This window comes from Syngnathoides biaculeatus, chromosome 3 (assembly GCF_019802595.1).
Source record: "Syngnathoides biaculeatus isolate LvHL_M chromosome 3, ASM1980259v1, whole genome shotgun sequence".
Lineage (NCBI taxonomy): Eukaryota > Metazoa > Chordata > Actinopteri > Syngnathiformes > Syngnathidae > Syngnathoides > Syngnathoides biaculeatus.
The window spans coordinates 953,652-976,119 of record NC_084642.1 but is presented as its reverse complement, the minus strand read 5'-3'; the positions used below and the strand labels follow the sequence as shown (position 1 = coordinate 976,119).

The 22,468-nt window shown below is 53.4% G+C and overlaps 1 protein-coding gene across 8 annotated transcripts in view; it reads left to right on the top strand.

Moving 5' to 3' along the window:
- Positions 1 to 22,468, top strand: part of LOC133497534 (transient receptor potential cation channel subfamily M member 1-like) — a 31,484-nt gene that overhangs the window by 2,443 nt on the left and 6,573 nt on the right. For 7 of the 8 annotated variants that reach the window (XR_009794062.1, XM_061813486.1, XM_061813490.1 and 4 more), the window contains exons 2-21: positions 1,033 to 1,186; positions 2,917 to 2,993; positions 3,726 to 3,909; positions 4,194 to 4,407; positions 12,902 to 13,026; positions 13,189 to 13,360; positions 13,976 to 14,150; positions 14,552 to 14,675; positions 15,081 to 15,153; positions 16,545 to 16,645; positions 16,813 to 16,965; positions 17,867 to 18,001; positions 18,074 to 18,124; positions 18,195 to 18,335; positions 18,969 to 18,998; positions 19,081 to 19,373; positions 19,450 to 19,678; positions 19,772 to 19,903; positions 21,346 to 21,477; positions 22,292 to 22,420. Coding sequence is in view for 7 of the 8 variants with exons in the window: in XM_061813486.1 (XP_061669470.1) it covers positions 1,103 to 1,186; positions 2,917 to 2,993; positions 3,726 to 3,909; positions 4,194 to 4,407; positions 12,902 to 13,026; positions 13,189 to 13,360; positions 13,976 to 14,150; positions 14,552 to 14,675; positions 15,081 to 15,153; positions 16,545 to 16,645; positions 16,813 to 16,965; positions 17,867 to 18,001; positions 18,074 to 18,124; positions 18,195 to 18,335; positions 18,969 to 18,998; positions 19,081 to 19,373; positions 19,450 to 19,678; positions 19,772 to 19,903; positions 21,346 to 21,477; positions 22,292 to 22,420 (2,754 nt within the window). In the remaining variant the exon portion in view is untranslated. Of the gene's footprint in view, positions 1 to 1,032; positions 1,187 to 2,916; positions 2,994 to 3,047; positions 3,095 to 3,725; positions 3,910 to 4,193; positions 4,408 to 12,901; positions 13,027 to 13,188; positions 13,361 to 13,975; positions 14,151 to 14,551; positions 14,676 to 15,080; positions 15,154 to 16,544; positions 16,646 to 16,812; positions 16,966 to 17,866; positions 18,002 to 18,073; positions 18,125 to 18,194; positions 18,336 to 18,968; positions 18,999 to 19,080; positions 19,374 to 19,449; positions 19,679 to 19,771; positions 19,904 to 21,345; positions 21,478 to 22,291; positions 22,421 to 22,468 lie in introns of those variants that run through there. The other variant, XM_061813491.1, reaches the window with a different exon arrangement.

The window sequence follows — 22,468 nt, the reverse complement described above, 5'->3', positions numbered from 1 at the left end:
CCTTTCCGACCTGTCAATAATAGCCAATCAGAAAGCCGCATTGTCTTGACACGCCCCTGCCGCCATGTTGTCCCACAAGCAATGCCGGTTGTCAGTAGCACGCGCTTGGAAAAGTTCACGTCAGGAAGAAAACGGTCCTCTGACGCGCTTGTGGAATGTGCAGTTCTGACGAAAGATATCCTGCTGGGATGATGCATTTTCCAAAGCCTCAAACACAGTCGACGAAGTGTCTACGTTGGATTAAGACTCGCGGAAGAGCGCACGGACAACTAAAAATGTGCACAACATCAACAAACACAAGTCTGTATGTCGGACAGTAAGTGGGGGAGAAGTATCTTCTCTGAGTTTTGATTGAATTATTATCAGTGCTTATGGTCAACGTTCATGATTCTTGTGTAAATCTGAAGCCAATTTTGAAATTGTCACATATCGTAAATATTATTACAACCAAACATGAACCACGGTTTAAAAACCTTTACCTTGATTTCCGAGTCCAAAACAAGTTCATAAATTCTGTGTGTAAATATGATGAGGTGGTTAAAGATTTTTTTTTTTTTTGTATGGCTTCGCAGTCATAACGTCCCCCCTGAGAGAAACCGCAACCCGAATGCGAGTTTGACACCCCGCCGCCGCCGTGCCGCACAAATGACGTCATCGCATGTAATCATTTAGATTGCCTCTAAAAGTAATGGAAGGAGTTAGACTCCAAGTTCATTTTCAGCAGGGTGACTTTGACAAAGTCCTCTTCGCCGCAGTCCACACGAGTAAGCCAAAAGCGGCACCCGGAGCTCCAAAGAATGTTGCTGGTGAGACTCACAGTCACTCGTACGTGTCGGACCTGAAGCCGCATCTGGCGGACGAAGCCGAAGCGATTTGGCTTTTCGACTCGGTCTGGACGATTCACAAATACCGGAATTGCGTTTGATGAGCCGAGAGGAGGCGACGGCGGCGGCGCGTCTTTGTCGGGCTTTTTGAGCTCGGAAAGTGGATTTCCCTGCAATCAGCATTTACGAAATCTCCGCCGTGCATTAGAGACGACTAATCCCGATTACCCGAGCGGCGAAACGGGGAAGGAAGCCGAGGGACGCCTGAACGCGTGGCGATGGACGGCGGAGGGAGGCGAGGGACCGACGGCTCCTTCAAGCGCTCGTCCGTCAAACGCAGCCCCTCGTCTGGATCGCAGAGGGTGAGTCGAGCGTTCTCACGTGGATGCTGCGCGCTCCATGTTTCCGTCCACCGGCACGTCGGGTGATGATACTCGCTAGTGCGCACCTGGTAGTAGACGCGACCGGACTGGAATAGTAGCGGAGGCGTCTGTGGGCGCAACGCTTCCGGTCCGAGGACGCGAGTGGCTCAAAGGCGACCGGAAGTCCTCGGACCGGAGGTCGCGCCGCTGAAGTTCAGCTCAGGAGCCGCTTGAAGCGCTTTGCCACGGAGCCGACTCCAAATCGTGGGTTCGTCTCCGGAGACAACTTCAAAGTCTTCAGGGACACAAAACTCCGAGACAATTCCAAGTCCTCGGAGACAACTTCATGCTCTCGGAGACAAGCGTGGAAATGCGGTACTTCAAATATTTGGGTGACAACTTGCAGACAATCAGGAGAGGAAGGACCTGGGGACAATTTGAAGGTCTCGGGAGACCAGTCCTCCTGTTTCCCGAGACAACTTGAGGTCTTTGTTCGTCTTTTGAGAGCGCTCGAGGCTTCCTTCCGAGGGGGAGTTTCATCGTGGGCTCAAAGTAACAAAAACAAAACAAATGATGTGACACGAGCTAAGTGTTTGGAATGACTTTCACGTCCGCGCAGGAATATGCGGAGCGTGTACTTCACGGAGTGCTGCTACGCAGCAAAAAGCGAGGACGATGGAAAACGAGGCTTAAATTCCGTTGTGGCCCTTGCGGCTAATCCGCCATTATGCAGAGTGCACAATGAAACCACTTCAAAGCCCAGCGGGATTAGTCATGTTGTTGTTTTTTTTTTTTTTTTTTTTTTTATTTTTACGATGATTGTGTAAGCGGATTGCAACCATCAAGAAATGGAAAGCTGCGCTCTCGCGATAATTAGTCAGATTTGTTGACGCACGAGTGCGCGCGTGCACGCTTTTGCCCCGCCGCACGCGGCAGACGCAAAATTTCAATTTCAGTCGTTGTTGACGCGGCGGCAACATCCGCTGGCGGAAATGCGATGATGACAAAATGAATTGAAAAGCGTACACAAATATATATTGAAGAATACAATATCAAAAAAAACCTTCGCTGTTAGAAATAACAACTTGTATTTGAAGTATTACAGGGCAGTCTGCTTCTTGATGTGTTTTTGATTTGGATTCCGTAAGAAAAATGGGAAGGAATTCACTTCCAAAAATAATACAAAAAAATTGACTGTCAGAAATGTAGTGTGACAAAAAGAAACGTTTGGCGCTGCTTATTTCTTAAGATCGCACTGATGTGGATTTGTGGGTTTTTTTTATCGACTGATTTCGTTAATTGGCAGTATAAAATCTTATCAATGGGCCAATTGATTAGAAAACTGGCGAATGCATCAAATCTTTTTGGGTGTCCTCAATAAAGACTCAACATGAATCAGGAAGAACACGTGACAGTTTTGCAATACTTTAGTAGTTGTTTCACTTGTTTTTTTACAGATATTTCTGTTTTATCTGAATGTTATTGTCTTTCTTTTATGTTGCAATGTGTCAGTGCGGGAGGGGGAACCGGAAAAAAACTGTCCAACTATAGGTTGGTAAAAAGTCAAGTAAAAAAATAAAAGTGGTGTGTGAATGCCACAATTGGGGGCGGGGCCGAGGGGAGGTCAAAAGTCATCTCGTGTGATGTGTTTCAGCTGCAGAGAGCTTGAATCAAAATTGGGGGCGGGGCCGAGGGGGAGGTCAAAAGTCATCTCGTGTGATGTGTTTCAGCTGCAGAGAGCTTGGATCGAGAAAACCTTCCAGAAGAGGGAATGTGTGCACGTCATCACGGGAAAAGACGCCAGCAGGTGCCCGACGCGTCACAAAGCCCCCCCCCCGCGTCCTTTTTTATTTTTATTTTTTTTTTTGGGGGGGGCGGGACAGATAGCGGAACTGGAAAGTCCTGAAAGTAATCCCTTACTTACACAAATAAAATCACAGACGTACACGCTCATAAATATGCTTACGTAAAAAAGTCAGGAAAGTGACATTTTCCAAGAGATTTTTGCACCTCTTCAAATGATTGCCACGCGTTCTCTGGGGGGCAACGATGGAGGACAAAAGAGAAAAAAAAACTGCAGGCCAGCAGATATTTGTACAAATGAAATAAAGACACAAATCAATCAAACGTCAACCTAAAAAAAAAAAAAAAAAAAAAGGCTAAATTTGTTTCAAGCACCTTTAAAAGGTATTTTGCTCATTCCAGAAACACGGCCAGCGTTTTTATCGATGAATGTGCGTCGATAGTGCTGAAAATGAATTGGGGGGGGGGGGGGGGGCGGGCACTCGGTAGAAGAACCCATTGAAGAAAAAAAAAACAAAAATCAGCAAATAACAGTAAAACTCTTTTCTTTTCTATATGTAAATGAACAGTTTTGTCTAACTCCTTGTTCACTATAAATATCCGGACTTGGTGCCAATCAAAACGATGCTACCGTATAGCACCCCCCCCCCCCCCACGCCGACCGTTCTTCCCAGTTAGGATTGGTCGCCGAAGAAATGGCGCGACCTCACGATGCGGTCTTCTCCTCTCATCGCAGGTGCAGCTGCGGCCAGCCGGTGGCCCAGCACTCGGCGGTCCCGGCGCCCGGCGGTCAGGAGGAGGAGGGGCGGGGGGACGGTCCCCCGGAGCGCTGGACCCCCCTCAAACACACCCGGGCCGCGCCCACCGACGCGTACGGCGTCATTGAGTTCCAGGAGGGCGGGCACGTCAACAAGGCCATGGTACGGAAGAATAGTCCCCACCTGAATTTGAGTTTAGGCCACCCGGTCGGGAATAGCACCTGAGGTCAAAGGACGGGTGCCAAACCCGTGGCCCGGGGGCCAGGTCTGGCCTTCCACATGACTTTACGTGTGCCCGTCGCATCTTGTAACAACGTTCAGATAGCATTTTGCAAAGAAGTCAAACGTAGTATTGTAAGTTATCCATTCATTTGTTGTGTACTGTACTGTATACGTGGTTACGAGGCCACAAATCATTCGTATTGGTCCCTTGGGCTTCCCCGCAGTACATCCGCGTGTCTTTCGACTCGAAGCCGGACGCCCTGCTCCAGCTGATGGTGAAGGAATGGTCGCTGGAGCTCCCCGCGCTGCTCATCTCGGTCCACGGCGGCCTGCGGAACTTCGAGCTGCCCCCGAAACTGCGGCAGGTCTTCGGCCGAGGCCTCATCAAAGCCGCCGTCACCACCGGGGCGTGGATCTTCACGGGCGGCGTCAGCACCGGTACGCTCACGCCCACTTTGGAATTGGCAAACGGGGACTTGGGAACTTTTCACGGGCGGCGTCAGCACCGGTACGCTCACGCCCACTTTGGAATTGGCAAACGGGGACTTGGGAACTTTTCACGGGCGGCGTCAGCACCGGTACGCTCACGCCCACTTTGGAATTGGCAAACGGGGACTTGGGAACTTTTCACGGGCGGCGTCAGCACCGGTACGCTCACGCCCACTTTGGAATTGGCAAACGGGGACTTGGGAACTTTTCACGGGCGGGGTCAGCACCGGTACGCTCACGCCCACTTTGGAATTGGCAAACGGGGACTTGGGAACTTTTCACGGGCGGCGTCAGCACCGGTACGCTCACGCCCACTTTGGAATTGGCAAACGGAGACTTGGGAACTTTTCACGGGCGGCGTCAGCACCGGTACGCTCACGCCCACTTTGGAATTGGCAAACGGGGACTTGGGAACTTTTCACGGGCGGGGTCAGCACCGGTACGCTCACGCCCACTTTGGAATTGGCAAACGGGGACTTGGGAACTTTTCACGGGCGGGGTCAGCACCGGTACGCTCACGCCCACTTTGGAATTGGCAAACGGGGACTTGGGAACTTTTCACGGGCGGCGTCAGCACCGGTACGCTCACGCCCACTTTGGAATTGGCAAACGGGGACTTGGGAACTTTTCACGGGCGGGGTCAGCACCGGTACGCTCACGCCCACTTTGGAACTGGCAAACGGGGACTTGGGAACTTTTCACGGGCGGCGTCAGCACCGGTACGCTCACGCCCACTTTGGAATTGGCAAACGGGGACTTGGGAACTTTTCACGGGCGGGGTCAGCACCGGTACGCTCACGCCCACTTTGGAATTGGCAAACGGGGACTTGGGAACTTTTCACGGGCGGCGTCAGCACCGGTACGCTCACGCCCACTTTGGAATTGGCAAACGGGGACTTGGGAACTTTTCACGGGCGGCGTCAGCACCGGTACCCTCACGCCCACTTTGGAATTGGCAAACGGGGACTTGGGAACTTTTCACGGGCGGGGTCAGCACCGGTACGCTCACGCCCACTTTGGAATTGGCAAACGGGGACTTGGGAACTTTTCACGGGCGGCGTCAGCACCGGTACGCTCACGCCCACTTTGGAATTGGCAAACGGGGACTTGGGAACTTTTCACGGGCGGCGTCAGCACCGGTACGCTCACGCCCACTTTGGAATTGGCAAACGGGGACTTGGGAACTTTTCACGGGCAGCGTCAGCACCGGTACGCTCACGCCCACTTTGGAATTGGCAAACGGGGACTTGGGAACTTTTCACGGGCGGCGTCAGCACCGGTACGCTCACGCCCACTTTGGAATTGGCAAACGGGGACTTGGGAACTTTTCACGGGCGGGGTCAGCACCGGTACGCTCACGCCCACTTTGGAATTGGCAAACGGGGACTTGGGAACTTTTCACGGGCGGCGTCAGCACCGGTACCCTCACGCCCACTTTGGAATTGGCAAACGGGGACTTGGGAACTTTTCACGGGCGGGGTCAGCACCGGTACGCTCACGCCCACTTTGGAATTGGCAAACGGGGACTTGGGAACTTTTCACGGGCGGCGTCAGCACCGGTACGCTCACGCCCACTTTGGAATTGGCAAACGGGGACTTGGGAACTTTTCACGGGCGGGGTCAGCACCGGTACGCTCACGCCCACTTTGGAATTGGCAAACGGGGACTTGGGAACTTTTCACGGGCGGCGGTCAGCACCGGTAGGCTCACGCCCACTTTGGAATTGGCAAACGGGGACTTGGGAACTTTTCACGGGCGGGGTCAGCACCGGTACGCTCACGCCCACTTTGGAATTGGCAAACGGGGACTTGGGAACTTTTCACGGGCGGGGTCAGCACCGGTACGCTCACGCCAACTTTGGAATTGGCAAACGGGGACTTGGGAACTTTTCACGGGCGGGGTCAGCACCGGTACGCTCACGCCCACTTTGGAATTGGCAAACGGGGACTTGGGAACTTTTCACGGGCGGGGTCAGCACCGGTACGCTCACGCCCACTTTGGAATTGGCAAACGGGGACTTGGGAACTTTTCACGGGCGGCGTCAGCACCGGTACGCTCACGCCCACTTTGGAATTGGCAAACGGGGACTTGGGAACTTTTCACGGGCGGCGTCAGCACCGGTACGCTCACGCCCACTTTGGAATTGGCAAACGGGGACTTGGGAACTTTTCACGGGCGGCGTCAGCACCGGTAGGCTCACGCCCACTTTGGAATTGGCAAACGGGGACTTGGGAACTTTTCACACGGGCGGTCAGCACCGGTACGCTCACGCCCACTTTGGAATTGGCAAACGGGGACTTGGGAACTTTTCACGGGCGGGGTCAGCACCGGTACGCTCACGCCCACTTTGGAATTGGCAAACGGGGACTTGGGAACTTTTCACGGGCGGCGTCAGCACCGGTACGCTCACGCCCACTTTGGAATTGGCAAACGGGGACTTGGGAACTTTTCACGGGCGGCGTCAGCACCGGTACGCTCACGCCCACTTTGGAATTGGCAAACGGGGACTTGGGAACTTTTCACGGGCGGCGTCAGCACCGGTACGCTCACGCCCACTTTGGAATTGGCAAACGGGGACTTGGGAACTTTTCACGGGCGGCGTCAGCACCGGTACGCTCACGCCCACTTTGGAATTGGCAAACGGGGACTTGGGAACTTTTCACACGGGCGGCGTCAGCACCGGTACGCTCACGCCCACTTTGGAATTGGCAAACGGGGACTTGGGAACTTTTCACGGGCGGCGTCAGCACCGGTACGCTCACGCCCACTTTGGAATTGGCAAACGGGGACTTGGGAACTTTTCACGGGCGGCGTCAGCACCGGTACGCTCACGCCCACTTTGGAATTGGCAAACGGGGACTTGGGAACTTTTCACGGGCGGGGTCAGCACCGGTACGCTCACGCCCACTTTGGAATTGGCAAATGGGGACTTGGGAACTTTTCACGGGCGGCGTCAGCACCGGTACCCTCACGCCCACTTTGGAATTGGCAAACGGGGACTTGGGAACTTTTCACGGGCGGGGTCAGCACCGGTACGCTCACGCCCACTTTGGAATTGGCAAACGGGGACTTGGGAACTTTTCACGGGCGGCGTCAGCACCGGTACGCTCACGCCCACTTTGGAATTGGCAAACGGGGACTTGGGAACTTTTCACGGGCGGGGTCAGCACCGGTACGCTCACGCCCACTTTGGAATTGGCAAACGGGGACTTGGAACTTTTCACGGGCGGCGTCAGCACCGGTAGGCTCACGCCCACTTTGGAATTGGCAAACGGGGACTTGGGAACTTTTCACGGGCGGCGTCAGCACCGGTAGGCTCACGCCCACTTTGGAATTGGCAAACGGGGACTTGGGAACTTTTCACGGGCGGGGTCAGCACCGGTAGGCTCACGCCCACTTTGGAATTGGCAAACGGGGACTTGGGAACTTTTCACGGGCGGCGTCAGCACCGGTAGGCTCACGCCCACTTTGGAATTGGCAAACGGGGACTTGGGAACTTTTCACGGGCGGGGTCAGCACCGGTACGCTCACGCCCACTTTGGAATTGGCAAACGGGGACTTGGGAACTTTTCACGGGCGGGGTCAGCACCGGTACGCTCACGCCCACTTTGGAATTGGCAAACGGGGACTTGGGAACTTTTCACGGGCGGCGTCAGCACCGGTACGCTCACGCCCACTTTGGAATTGGCAAACGGGGACTTGGGAACTTTTCACGGGCGGGGTCAGCACCGGTACGCTCACGCCACTTTGGAATTGGCAAACGGGGACTTGGGAACTTTTCACGGGCGGCGTCAGCACCGGTACGCTCACGCCCACTTTGGAATTGGCAAACGGGGACTTGGGAACTTTTCACGGGCGGGGTCAGCACCGGTACGCTCACGCCCACTTTGGAACTGGCAAACGGGGACTTGGGAACTTTTCACGGGCGGCGTCAGCACCGGTACGCTCACGCCCACTTTGGAATTGGCAAACGGGGACTTGGGGGAACTTTTCACGGGCGGGGTCAGCACCGGTAGGCTCACGCCCACTTTGGAATTGGCAAACGGGGACTTGGGAACTTTTCACGGGCGGCGTCAGCACCGGTACGCTCACGCCCACTTTGGAATTGGCAAACGGGGACTTGGGAACTTTTCACGGGCGGGGTCAGCACCGGTACGCTCACGCCAACTTTGGAATTGGCAAACGGGGACTTGGGAACTTTTCACGGGCGGCGTCAGCACCGGTACCCTCACGCCCACTTTGGAATTGGCAAACGGGGACTTGGGAACTTTTCACGGGCGGGGTCAGCACCGGTACGCTCACGCCCACTTTGGAATTGGCAAACGGGGACTTGGGAACTTTTCACGGGCGGGGTCAGCACCGGTACGCTCACGCCAACTTTGGAATTGGCAAACGGGGACTTGGGAACTTTTCACGGGCGGCGTCAGCACCGGTACGCTCACGCCCACTTTGGAATTGGCAAACGGGGACTTGGGAACTTTTCACGGGCGGCGTCAGCACCGGTACGCTCACGCCCACTTTGGAATTGGCAAACGGGGACTTGGGAACTTTTCACGGGCGGGGTCAGCACCGGTAGGCTCACGCCCACTTTGGAATTGGCAAACGGGGACTTGGGAACTTTTCACGGGCGGGGTCAGCACCGGTACGCTCACGCCCACTTTGGAATTGGCAAACGGGGACTTGGGAACTTTTCACGGGCGGGGTCAGCACCGGTACGCTCACGCCAACTTTGGAATTGGCAAACGGGGACTTGGGAACTTTTCACGGGCGGCGTCAGCACCGGTACGCTCACGCCCACTTTGGAATTGGCAAACGGGGACTTGGGAACTTTTCACGGGCGGCGTCAGCACCGGTACCCTCACGCCCACTTTGGAATTGGCAAACGGGGACTTGGGAACTTTTCACGGGCGGGGTCAGCACCGGTACGCTCACGCCCACTTTGGAATTGGCAAACGGGGACTTGGGAACTTTTCACGGGCGGGGTCAGCACCGGTACGCTCACGCCAACTTTGGAATTGGCAAACGGGGACTTGGGAACTTTTCACGGGCGGGGTCAGCACCGGTACGCTCACGCCCACTTTGGAATTGGCAAACGGGGACTTGGGAACTTTTCACGGGCGGGGTCAGCACCGGTACGCTCACGCCCACTTTGGAATTGGCAAACGGGGACTTGGGAACTTTTCACGGGCGGGGTCAGCACCGGTACGCTCACGCCCACTTTGGAATTGGCAAACGGGGACTTGGGAACTTTTCACGGGCGGCGTCAGCACCGGTACGCTCACGCCCACTTTGGAATTGGCAAACGGGGACTTGGGAACTTTTCACGGGCGGGGTCAGCACCGGTAGGCTCACGCCCACTTTGGAATTGGCAAACGGGGACTTGGGAACTTTTCACGGGCGGGGTCAGCACCGGTACGCTCACGCCCACTTTGGAATTGGCAAACGGGGACTTGGGAACTTTTCACGGGCGGCGTCAGCACCGGTACGCTCACGCCCACTTTGGAATTGGCAAACGGGGACTTGGGAACTTTTCACGGGCGGGGTCAGCACCGGTACGCTCACGCCCACTTTGGAACTGGCAAACGGGGACTTGGGAACTTTTCACGGGCGGCGTCAGCACCGGTACGCTCACGCCCACTTTGGAATTGGCAAAGGGGACTTGGGAACTTTTCACGGGCGGGGTCAGCACCGGTAGGCTCACGCCCACTTTGGAATTGGCAAACGGGGACTTGGGAACTTTTCACGGGCGGCGTCAGCACCGGTACGCTCACGCCCACTTTGGAATTGGCAAACGGGGACTTGGGAACTTTTCACGGGCGGCGTCAGCACCGGTACGCTCACGCCCACTTTGGAATTGGCAAACGGGGACTTGGGAACTTTTCACGGGCGGCGTCAGCACCGGTACCCTCACGCCCACTTTGGAATTGGCAAACGGGGACTTGGGAACTTTTCACGGCGGGGGGGGTCAGCACCGGTACGCTCACGCCCACTTTGGAATTGGCAAACGGGGACTGGGAACTTTTCACGGGCGGCGTCAGCACCGGTACCCTCACGCCCACTTTGGAATTGGCAAACGGGGACTTGGGAACTTTTCACGGGCGGGGTCAGCACCGGTACGCTCACGCCCACTTTGGAATTGGCAAACGGGGACTTGGGAACTTTTCACGGGCGGCGTCAGCACGGTACGCTCACGCCCACTTTGGAATGGCAAACGGGGACTTGGGAACTTTTCACGGGCGGGGTCAGCACCGGTACGCTCACGCCCACTTTGGAATTGGCAAACGGGGACTTGGGAACTTTTCACGGGCGGCGTCAGCACCGGTAGGCTCACGCCCACTTTGGAATTGGCAAACGGGGACTTGGGAACTTTTCACGGGCGGGGTCAGCACCGGTACGCTCACGCCCACTTTGGAATTGGCAAACGGGGACTTGGGAACTTTTCACGGGCGGGGTCAGCACCGGTACGCTCACGCCAACTTTGGAATTGGCAAACGGGGACTTGGGAACTTTTCACGGGCGGGGTCAGCACCGGTACGCTCACGCCCACTTTGGAATTGGCAAACGGGGACTTGGGAACTTTTCACGGGCGGGGTCAGCACCGGTACGCTCACGCCCACTTTGGAATTGGCAAACGGGGACTTGGGAACTTTTCACGGGCGGCGTCAGCACCGGTACGCTCACGCCCACTTTGGAATTGGCAAACGGGGACTTGGGAACTTTTCACGGGCGGCGTCAGCACCGGTAGGCTCACGCCCACTTTGGAATTGGCAAACGGGGACTTGGGAACTTTTCACGGGCGGGGTCAGCACCGGTACGCTCACGCCCACTTTGGAATTGGCAAACGGGGACTTGGGAACTTTTCACGGGCGGCGTCAGCACCGGTACGCTCACGCCCACTTTGGAATTGGCAAACGGGGACTTGGGAACTTTTCACGGGCGGCGTCAGCACCGGTACGCTCACGCCCACTTTGGAATTGGCAAACGGGGACTTGGGAACTTTTCACGGGCGGCGTCAGCACCGGTAGGCTCACGCCCACTTTGGAATTGGCAAACGGGGACTTGGGAACTTTTCACGGGCGGCGTCAGCACCGGTAGGCTCACGCCCACTTTGGAATTGGCAAACGGGGACTTGGGAACTTTTCACGGGCGGGGTCAGCACCGGTACGCTCACGCCCACTTTGGAATTGGCAAACGGGGACTTGGGAACTTTTCACGGGCGGGGTCAGCACCGGTACGCTCACGCCCACTTTGGAATTGGCAAACGGGGACTTGGGAACTTTTCACGGGCGGCGTCAGCACCGGTACGCTCACGCCCACTTTGGAATTGGCAAACGGGGACTTGGGAACTTTTCACGGGCGGGGTCAGCACCGGTACGCTCACGCCCACTTTGGAATAGACTTGGGAACTTTTCAAAAGTCTCGCACACGCAGGTTTGGGCTTCAGCCCTCAAAATGTGCTTGTTCGCTGTATTTTGGATATCCAGGTATTATAGATGATATTGTGTTTTGGAACAACACGCACTAGAGGGGGAATCGCACTCCTCAGCCTCCTCGGTAAGCTCGATTCGGGAGCGCTGGAGAGGAGGGTCGACTCTCAGATCCAGGAGGGGCTTCTTTGTGGTTTTTGTCAGCGGACCACCTCTGCACCCTCGGCAGGATCCTCAAGTGTTCATGTGTTTTGCGGACTTGAAGAAGGCGTTTGTCCGTGTCCCTCGGGGAATCCCGTGGAGACCGATCGTACTGGACCCCACCGTTGGGTCTCTGGACAATCAGTGTCAGAGTTTGGCCCGCGTCGCCGTAGTTTGTCTGATTCGTGTCATCTCCGCTGAGGGTTGGACTCGGCCGAGGCTGCCCTTTGTCGTCACTTCCGTTCATGACCTTCGTGGACAACGTTTCTAGGTGCAGCCGAGGTCTTGAGGTGGTCCGCTTGGGTGATGGCATCACGTCCTTGCTTTTTGCAGACGATGCGCTTCTGGTGGATTTACTGGATCTCTGACTGGAACTGTTTGCAATCAGTATGAAGCCTTTGGGATGAAAATCAGCACCCCCAAACTAAGTCGAATGCCACTTCGGGTCGGGGATGAGATCTTGGGTCACCCCATCCTCCCCCCACTGCGAATCTGCTCCAATGTTCCACTTTTGAAAGTTGACTCACGCTTTTTGCTTTCGGACCACAGTGAGAATCAACACGTTTTTAGACATCTTTGAACATTTTTGTCCAAAAGACGCATTTTTTTTGTGTGTGTGTCAAGTATCAATTAAGATATTCCTTATTTCAGTACTTCAGAATAGTTTTTGCCGTGCTGGCTCTTCACCGGGAGCAAGACGGGCTCGGTTCCGGTCCCTCACGTTGCCAACGTTCGTCGCTCGCTACCGCCAACTGAGTGTTTTGTGCGACGGTTGTGGTTTGGTTGATTTTTGGTTTTTTTTTTTTTTTTTGCAGGTGCCATCCGCCACGTGGGCGACGCCCTCAAGGAGCACTCGTCCAAGTCTCGCGGCAAAGTGTGCGCCGTGGGCATCGCGCCGTGGGGCATCATCGAGAACAAGGACGACCTCCTCGGCAGAGACGTGAGGGCGACAACATTCCAAGCGTCGGCTCATTTTTAGCGCTTTATGCCTTTTTCTTCCATCAAATTCACATTTCTCATGGAGAGTTTGTTTATCAGTCATATGCGTATCCAATTTTTCAGTAGTCTTTGTTCAAACCTTGGTTTGTTGGCGGCCGTGAAGGTGGCGCGGCCGTACCAGTCGATGGGCAACCCGCTGAGCAAGTTGGCGGTGGTCAACAGCAGCCACTCGCATTTCATCCTGGCCGACAACGGCACGAGCGGCAAGTACGGCGCCGAGGTCCGACTGCGGAGGCAGCTGGAGAAGCACGTGGCGCTGCAGAAGATCAACACGCGTGAGCCGCCTCGTCGCTGCCGGGACAGGACGTTCGGCATCATTCATTCATCCAACCAATCACGTTCATCCGGCGTGTCGTTTAGGGCCTCGCTTAAGATAAACTTGTCCAAAACTTTTGGATTTCATCCCGTCCACGGTAAATATTACAAATCCAGTACGGTGGTACCTCTTCTTACAAACGTCTGCGGTCACGAAACGCTTCCTCTAGTTACAAAGGAAAATTCAGGATACGAAAGGCAAAAACCAGACGCTGCCCCCCCCACATCCTGTTTCTCGTTTTGTGTGGCGATCGAGCTTGTAAGTGGCGGTACCACTCTTTGTTTTTTGGGGATCTTTCCAATTTGAGGGAACAAACCAGCACTGGAGTCATTTGCGTATTTTCTGCGCCGAGAATTTGACATGGTCCTGTTTTTGAGACAGAAATGTGAAAGCATTGTCTTTTTAAAAAATAAAAATAAAAAAAAATAAATGGGAGTCACTGTGGATGATGAAAATTTGCGTTAGTCGCATTCCCAGACGGGACTGGATCGAGACTCCCTGAGGCGTCGCCGCGTCCGATCGCGAGGATTTTTTTTCCGGACTGACAAAAAACCGGCGTGGGCGGTGTGCGCAGGTCTGGGTCAAGGCGTCCCCGTGGTGTGTCTGATCCTGGAGGGGGGCCCCAACGTGGTCTCCATCGTCCTGGAGAGCTTGAGGGAGGACCCCCCCGTTCCCGTGGTGCTGTGCGACGGAAGCGGCCGAGCCTCGGACATCATCTCATTCGCGCACCGATATTGCCAGGACGACGGGTGGGTCGGCGGTCTTTGTCCGTCCCGATCCGGGGGGGGGGGGTCAGCGTGAATCGGCGTTGTCACTTTGCTCGTCTCCTCCATTTTTGGCTGATGAACAACGCAGGACATCACGTTTGTCCGTTAAATGGGACTCCGTTTCATTGAGGTTCCACACTGCACGGTACTTGATTAGCAAAGAAGGATTGACTGACTGTGTTTGTAAATAAGTGGCAGCGTTGCCTTCCGTGATTTGAATGTGATGCCTCGGTACCGTTCCGGTGCACCGTCACTGCGGGTCCCAAGTTCAGAGCGGCCAGAAATGAATCATTTTGTGTTTTGTGGCCAATGTAAACTTTCGGAGGGGTTTTGCGGTTGTTGAGCGGAACGTCCAGGAATCGTGACGCTTTTCTTCCTTTGAGGTCGGTGAGCGAGGGCGTGAAGGACCAACTCCTGGTGACCATTCAGAAGACGTTCAACTACGGCCGCAGCCAAGCGCAGCAGATCTTCCTCATGGTCATGGAGTGCATGAAGAAGAAAGCTCTGGTGGGTGGCCCACGTCCTCAGTGGGCGCGTTTGGGGATTTCCGTCCATTTCAAAATCAAACCGTTGCAATGGCGCTATCTACTGGCGAAGCTCGGCGAGACCCTCTTCCACGCCCTGAAAAAGGTTCTTGCTGAATAGGCAGTATTTGTCGGCGGCAGTAAATGGCTGGATTCAAGTTGAGGGACTTAAACATGGAATCAGTTCAAACGGACTTACTCCTTGTCTTAGCTTTGCTGTATTTTCCTAAATCGGGTTCATTTAGGCAGCACGACGGTGGTGCAGCCGTAGAACGTCGGCCTCCCAGTTCTGGGGACCGGGGTGCAAAACTCCAAAAGTGGCCGGCGAGAAGGGAATGGAAACCAAAGTGGGAAATTCAAATTGGGACTTTGCTGTGTGTGCTTGCAGATCACGGTGTTCCGGATGGGCAGCGAAGGCCAGCAGGACGTCGAGATGTCCATCCTCACAGCGCTGCTCAAAGGTCAAAGTTCGGCACGGCAAAATCGTAACACGTTGACGGTGATGAACAGTCATTGGCGAACCGCTCGTCTCGGCTAGCGAGCGCAGCTCGGACTGATGAAAAGTGAAATGAATGCACAGTCGTGGGAAAAATGATGCGACCATTTTGGAATTGCTTCGATTTGTGCAAAAATGTACTCCGGTCGTCTTTGAGATCAGAAGAAATCTTTCACGTGACTGGCACGCGAGCACATCTTGGCATGTTTTGATTGAAACGAACGTCGACGTTCGGTGGACCAAGAGAAAAGGGGATTAAAAAAAAGCGGTTGGCGCTTGACCCTTTGTCAGCGACGACCTCGAGCAAACGTTTGCTGTGGTTGCAGATCACACGAGCGCAACCATCAGGCCAGATTATTTGAAAAACTTCAGCAGTTCAGCAGGATTCCTACAGAGGTATCTGCTGCAGAGCATTCTCTTGAGGTCACCCCGCAGCATCTCCCTGGGGTTGAGCTCAGGACTTTGGACTGCGGCACTCCAGGACCTGTATTTTCTTCTTCTGAATCCATTCTGGTGTTGATTAGCTTCTATTTGTTTCGGATCATTATCCTTGTGTCCTCTTTGGAGCTTTAACCGTCGGACCGATGGCCTCAAGTTCTTCTGCAAACTATTTGGATGATGAAACGTGCAATTGCATTTTTCCATTGAGGTTAGCAAGCCGTCCAGGCCCTGAGCTAGAAAAGCACGCCCAAACTCTGACGCTCCTCCACCACGCTTGACATTTGAAACGAGGTTTTGACGTTGCTGCGTTGTGCCATTTTTCCTGGCGTTGACACGGTCACGTGATGTGTCCCACTCAAACAATTCAACCTTGGTTTCATCTCTCCTCGGAATAGTTTGCCAGTCGCGCATCGAGAGCAAACTTCAAATGTGCAGGAATCCTCTTTTTGGACAGCTTCCTCCTTTGTCCTCCCATCAGCTTTTCTGCTGACACAAGTTTTGCGCTGTGCCCCGCCAGTCTAATTGACCGAGCGGCCCCTCTCTCGGCTACAGTTCTGAACTTTCCCTCTTTTTGGAGAACCTTCTCTAACTGAGAGACTTTTGTCACCATTTCCAGCCACAAATTTGGATACGAAGTCCTGGCCTCCGCCGCATTGAGGTGCTGCGGCGTTCTAGAATGTCAAAAACAAACGATTGTCATTTCCCGTGACTCTGTGATGACACATTGCGTTCGAGCAAAAGGACAATGTCCGTGTCGACGTTCCGCCAGGGGTTTGTCGCAGTCGCAGAGGTGCACTCGCCTGACGTGGCGGAGGGATCGGGAACTGGAAAATGATTGAAGAGTGATTGGCAAGTGTTTCAGTGTTATTGACGAGCGCTTGACAGCGATTGACCGGCGGCCGTGCGCGCACGCAGGCACCAACGCGTCGGCGTGCGACCAGTTGAGTTTGGCTCTGGCGTGGAATCGCGTGGACATCGCTCGCAGTCAGATCTTCGTGCACGGACACCGCTGGCCGGTGAGCGCGCACCCGCCGCTTTGCTACACCGGTCTACGTCCACGGTTTCACCTTTAACCCCTCCCTCGGGCCCCGCCGAGCAACGATCGGAGAGAACCTTCGACGCCGCTCAGTCTCAGTCCGGACTGGACGTGTGTGTGTGTGTGTGTGTGTGTGTTCTCGTGTAGCCAGGAACCCTGAGCGAGCGCCCCAAAAGTCCGGCGGCGGCACAGCGGGCGGCGGCCAAGGGGAAAGCTCGAGCGAAGAAAGGGAAAGCGGGAAAAAGCAAAGCGGAACCGCCGGAGGAGACGGACCCCCGGAAGCTGGAACTGCTCAGCTGGGTAGCGCCGACGTCCTTTGCAGCCGCGTTACTGTAAATGGGAAAATCGCAAAGAATGACGAAAACCTTGTCAAAATATGGAGAGAAAAAAATGTGGAGGTTCAAAAAAGGAGCCACAATCGTCTGTGAAAATTTACCAAAAAATATACATTGATTTGTTGTCAATAAATAATTTGTAGTTTAAAAAAAAAAAAAACTGTTGACAAGGTAATGAAATTAATTAAAGTGGCCCAACCTTGAATAGTCAAAATTCGGAATCATTCACAGAGATGATAATCTTTTGTGTGATATCTTTTTTTTTTTTTTTTTTTTTTCAACTGGAAAAAAAATTGTGGCTAAGCGGGAAAATACTCCCAATAAGCAGTTTCCATCAAAAAAAAAAAAAAAAAGGTACAACCACCCCCACCCCCCCACCGTAGTGGTCAAAACGTGTGAAATTTGAAATTTAAAAAATGTGAATCAAATATTGTCCAACATTAGGGGAAATGGACCAAAAACGGGTGAACTGCTGAAATATTTAGTGAACATTTTCCAAAAAAAGAAGGATAAATGGGAAAAATGTACAATTATGAACTCAAACATACAATTGATTACCTTTGAATTATACTTTTGTCCAAAACAGGCCAAAGAAAGGGATGGTCGGAATACTCATATACTAATAAATCGATGTATCAATAGAATAAATGAACGACTACGCCTTTTGGTCAGAACAAACCGGAATTTTGTAGACGAGCTGGGCGAGAGGCTCTTTGACAGCGATAAGCTGAAAAACGTTGGTGACGAATATATTCGTCGTTGGCACCGAGCGCTCCAAATTCCGGTTGACCTGCATAAACTTTGAAATGATGAGGACAACAACGATGAAAACCAAGACGATGACGACAATGCTCACGATGTCCCAGGTGAACTCTCTGGAGCAGGCCATGATGGACGCGTTGGTGTTGGACCGCGTTGACTTTGTGAAACTTCTGATCGAGAACGGGGTCAACATCCATCAGTTCCTCACCATCCCTCGTCTGGAGGAACTCTACAACACGGTCGGCCGCCGCCGCCGACAGCGGTGGTTCCGCCTCCGTTGCAGAGTTGACCCGCCGCTTTCTGTTCTGCAGAAGCTGGGACCGCCCAACACGCTGCACTTCGTGGTCCGAGACGTCAAGAAGGTGCGTCACCTTCGAGGTTTTGAGGACTACGCACAAAAGGGGTGAATGACGCGACTCGCGGTTCACGCAGGGGAACCTCCCTCCGGACTACCAGATCACCTTGATTGACATCGGACTGGTTCTGGAGTTTCTGATGGGCGGGGCTTATCGCTGCCATTACACCAGGAAGACCTTCAGGACGCTCTACAATAACTTGTACGGCCTGAAGAGGGTGAGCTTCAACGCTCCTGAGCACATTTCAGGGAGTTCTCCATGTTGCCAGCCCTTTGAATACCATTCTGCTCTAAAACCGGACCACTAAGAAACACGCCACAGGCGACGCTGGCTGGAGTTGCCTGTAACAATTTCATTTATTCAGGTCATTTCATTCTCCGGGTGATGAATCGATGGCAACTGGACTGTTCCGGATCAGTCCTCTGTTGCCATCGATTCATCAGGGCCCGGAAAATGGCTCAACTAGAAGGTCGGTGGCCTTTTTTACACGCCGTTTGACATTTTCTCCGTGACTTGCCGACCTGTTGGGGTTTCTCTCCCTCGTAATTGATGCGATGAGCCAACATCAATGAGCTAATCTCAAGCATCTACTGAAAAGCTGTGCTGATCTCAAATCCGCAGGGATGCCAACTGCCATCTAGTGGCGTCAGTTCATCATGACGGTTATGTAGGAGGTTGAATATCTCAAACGAAGCTCGGGGAAACCTTCCAGGAAAAACGGGCTTGATGAGTTTGGCCGTGGACGGTTTCGAGGTCCACAGGCGGAGCAGCAACAAATCCGGCAAACAAAACTGACGGACGTACTGCGTATTGTTTTCATCCAGGCCACCTCACTGTCTTTGTCTTGCAGCCCAAAGCCTTGAAGCTACTCGGCATGGAGGTAAGGGTCACGATTCCGCCAGCTCCAACTACCTTGTTGTCGCGACGACAAGAACGACGACATTCTCTCCGGACGCCTGCAGGACGACGAGCCTCGTCCCAAGGGGAAGGGCAAGAAGAACAAGAAGAAGGAGGAGGAGGTGGACATCGACGTGGACGACCCCGAGGTGAGCCGTTTCCAGTACCCCTTCCACGAGCTGATGGTGTGGGCCGTGCTCATGAAGCGCCAGAAGATGGCGCTCTTCCTGTGGCAGCGCGGGGAAGAGGCCATGGCCAAAGCGCTGGTGGCCTGCAAGCTCTACAAGGCCATGGCCCACGAGTCGTCCCAGAGCGAGCTGGTGGATGACATCTACCAGGACTTGGAGAATAACTCCAAGTGAGGAAAGGGGGGAGGTGGGGGGGTCTCGGGGACGCCCACCGTCGTCACCCCGGCGCGTCTCTGCCGTCGGCAGGGAGTTCGGGCAGCTGGCCTACGAGCTGCTGGACCAGTCGTACAAACGCGACGAGCAGGTGGCCATGAAGCTGCTGACCTACGAGCTGAAGAACTGGAGCAACTCCACCTGCCTCAAGCTGGCCGTGGCCGCCAAACATCGAGATTTCATCGCGCACACGTGCAGCCAGATGCTGCTCACCGACATGTGGATGGGATGTCTGCGCATGGGCAAGAGCAACAGCCTCAAGGTAGCGGCAGACTGTCAAGTTTCAACTGGAGACCATTTGGGACTGAAAGGCCGCTACGATGACATTTGGCAATTTGCCGCGCTGCCCCCGCAGGTGATTCTCGGGATCGTCTTCCCCCCCGCCATCCTCCTGCTGGACTTCCGCATCGGCGACGAGACGTCCTTCCACCCGTCCGGGGAGAACGACGGCGGCAGGAGCAAAGACGACGACAGCAAGTCCGGCAAAGTAGGACGCGAGATGGCTCCCGTTTCTACGATGTCGTCGGTGACCGTCAAAACCTTTCCTCTCGGAAATCAAATTCCTTTGACTGCAAATGACAATTTCGATTATTGGCCGACGTTATCCGTCAAAAGGTCAAGAATCCTTTCTCAGGATGAAAAAAACAAAAGTGAAAGTTTAGTGTCCCGTCTCCTGTTGTCGTTCGGTCGTTTGTAAATACACTTTGACCGCTCCGGAAATTAGGAAATTAATCCCTTGCGAAAGTCGCCACATAACTTGAATCTTCCGTCAGTAGAAACGCATTTAACGTGTAAATGGCCTAATCCGTTCCAAGCCTCCGAGCCCCTCCGAGCCCCTCCGAGCCCCCCTGCCAAAAGTAACCATTCAAGGTACATGATGTCGAGAATTTTAAAAAAAAAAAACGAGGTTCATTTCCCTTTGGGCGATTACGTGCAGAGAAGGTCGAGCGCGAGAAGCGAAAGTCATCGCGGGGGACGATTGATTGACCGCTGAGAGAAAACAACGCGCGCAAAAAAAAAAACTCCATTCCGCTAAATTTTCTTGGCGGAGAAAGAGGAATAAACCTGCTGAAAAAAACCACAAACGGAAAAGTTGCACTTTGCCAACGTGCGGTAGCGTGAATCCGTGACGCTCGAGTGTCCAAGGGAAAGGAAAAGCGTCGCGGGTAAAAGAGCCAACTCCCTCCTAGCCAATGGGATGCCAGCAAGATGCTGCGCCGATAGCCAATGGGAGAGCGGCTCTATCGCGCCACCCAAAAACAAGATGCGGGATGTTTACGTTCGGTGGAATTCGGGGAATCCAGCGGCCATTTTTCTCTTTTTCCTATCCTGAGTTTTCCTTCAGAATTAGAGAGCATTTTTTTTCTCCCGGGAGGCATTTGGTGACCTGAATTTTTCGTTACTCGAGACGTTCGTTCGTAAGTTATTCGCAGATGGGTTTGTTTGTTTGTTTTTTTTCACCTCTCTTCCGTGAAAACTAACCCTTTTCCGAAGGTCACCCAATCCGTCTTTCCCGTTCACTTCCGCCAGATTCATCATGTTGTTGCAATACACCAGAGGGTTCCGTGAGCTGAAGTGCCATTTTGCATGCACACAATAGCAGAAAAGAAAAATAAATGCTGGAATATGAATGTAGGAAGAATTCCACGTCTTCACCGTTAGATTAAGATTGCAATCCATGGCTTTAATGAGTAGTTAGCGCAACAGATGAAAATGGCACAAGTGACATCATTTTTCTTGGCCATTTGATGTCTTTTCGTATTGCGAAGGGTTTCATTTCCGCGGGCCGCCACCGATATGTACTCCGGCAGTAAAGGCCGCCGTTACTCCGTAAGGCTGCAAGGACAAAATCAGCAATAACTTGGTGAAAACGGGACTTCTTTGGTGCCGTTTAGCGGTTTCCAGTTGTACGCTAAACTTTGCTTGCAGGACGGCGCCTCCAACGTGGACGTCGCATCCAAGAAAGGAGACGAGGAGGAGCACCGGAAGAAGGGCATTCCCATCGGGAGGAAGATTTACGAGTTCTACAGCGCCCCCTTCACCAAGTTCTGGTTCAACACGGCAAGTAGACTTCCCGTTGCCGCCGCCTCAGGTCCGCGTACGAGCCCTCGCCAGTAAGACGCTTCAGCACGCTCGTTTGAAAAACTACATCTCACGAGTGATGTTTTTTCCACTCCCGGTAGACATTTTGGTGGTTTAACTAGTGAGCACGAGGAATTTGAGTGTTGTTTTCCCAACGCTGCATTACATTTCTGCACTCTTGCAGATTCACAAGTGTGCCCGAGTAGAACATGTGGTACAATTACTAGTGTGACTACTGAGTTCACAATTTGGACACGCTCGTAGAACCACTATGTCTTACTAGTAGTGAGTTTTTCCCCATTACTGTAAGACATTGTTGCACTTTCGTAGGGCCACCACGTGCTAGCAGCGAGCTAATACAGTTGCTAGTATTGCTACTCACATTGAATAGTACCAGTTCAAAAGAAGGCTGCATTAGTAGAAGAGATATTTTTTACGAGTGACCTTTTTTCCACTACTGTATGCGCTTTAGGTTGATAAACTAGTGCATGCTACGTGCTAACAGCGAGCCAAAACTGTTACTTGTATTACAAGAGTGATGAAATCCTCAACTTGGATGCACTATTGGAACTAGTAACTTTCTTGCCAAGTGAATTTTTTTTTTTTTTGCACACTAGTCGAACTACTAGGGGGTACTAGTTGGGTAGTAGTAGCTTTTTACCTTTGATACACAACTACACAAAATATCAGATATTCTTAGACTTGGACCGGAGTGACCGGGGGCTCGGCGTCGTAGATGTCGTAACGAACGCTAGCGCGGGAATTTGCGTGTGACGTGCGTGTGGCCGCCCAGATCTCGTACCTGGCGTACCTGATGTTGTACAACTACATCATCCTGGTCAAGATGGAACGCTGGCCCTCGCTCCAGGAGTGGATCGTCATTTCTTACATCGTCACGCTGGGCCTGGAGAAGGTCCGACAGGTCGGCGCCAGCCTCAAACGCAGCAACCAAAACCACACGGCACAGCAC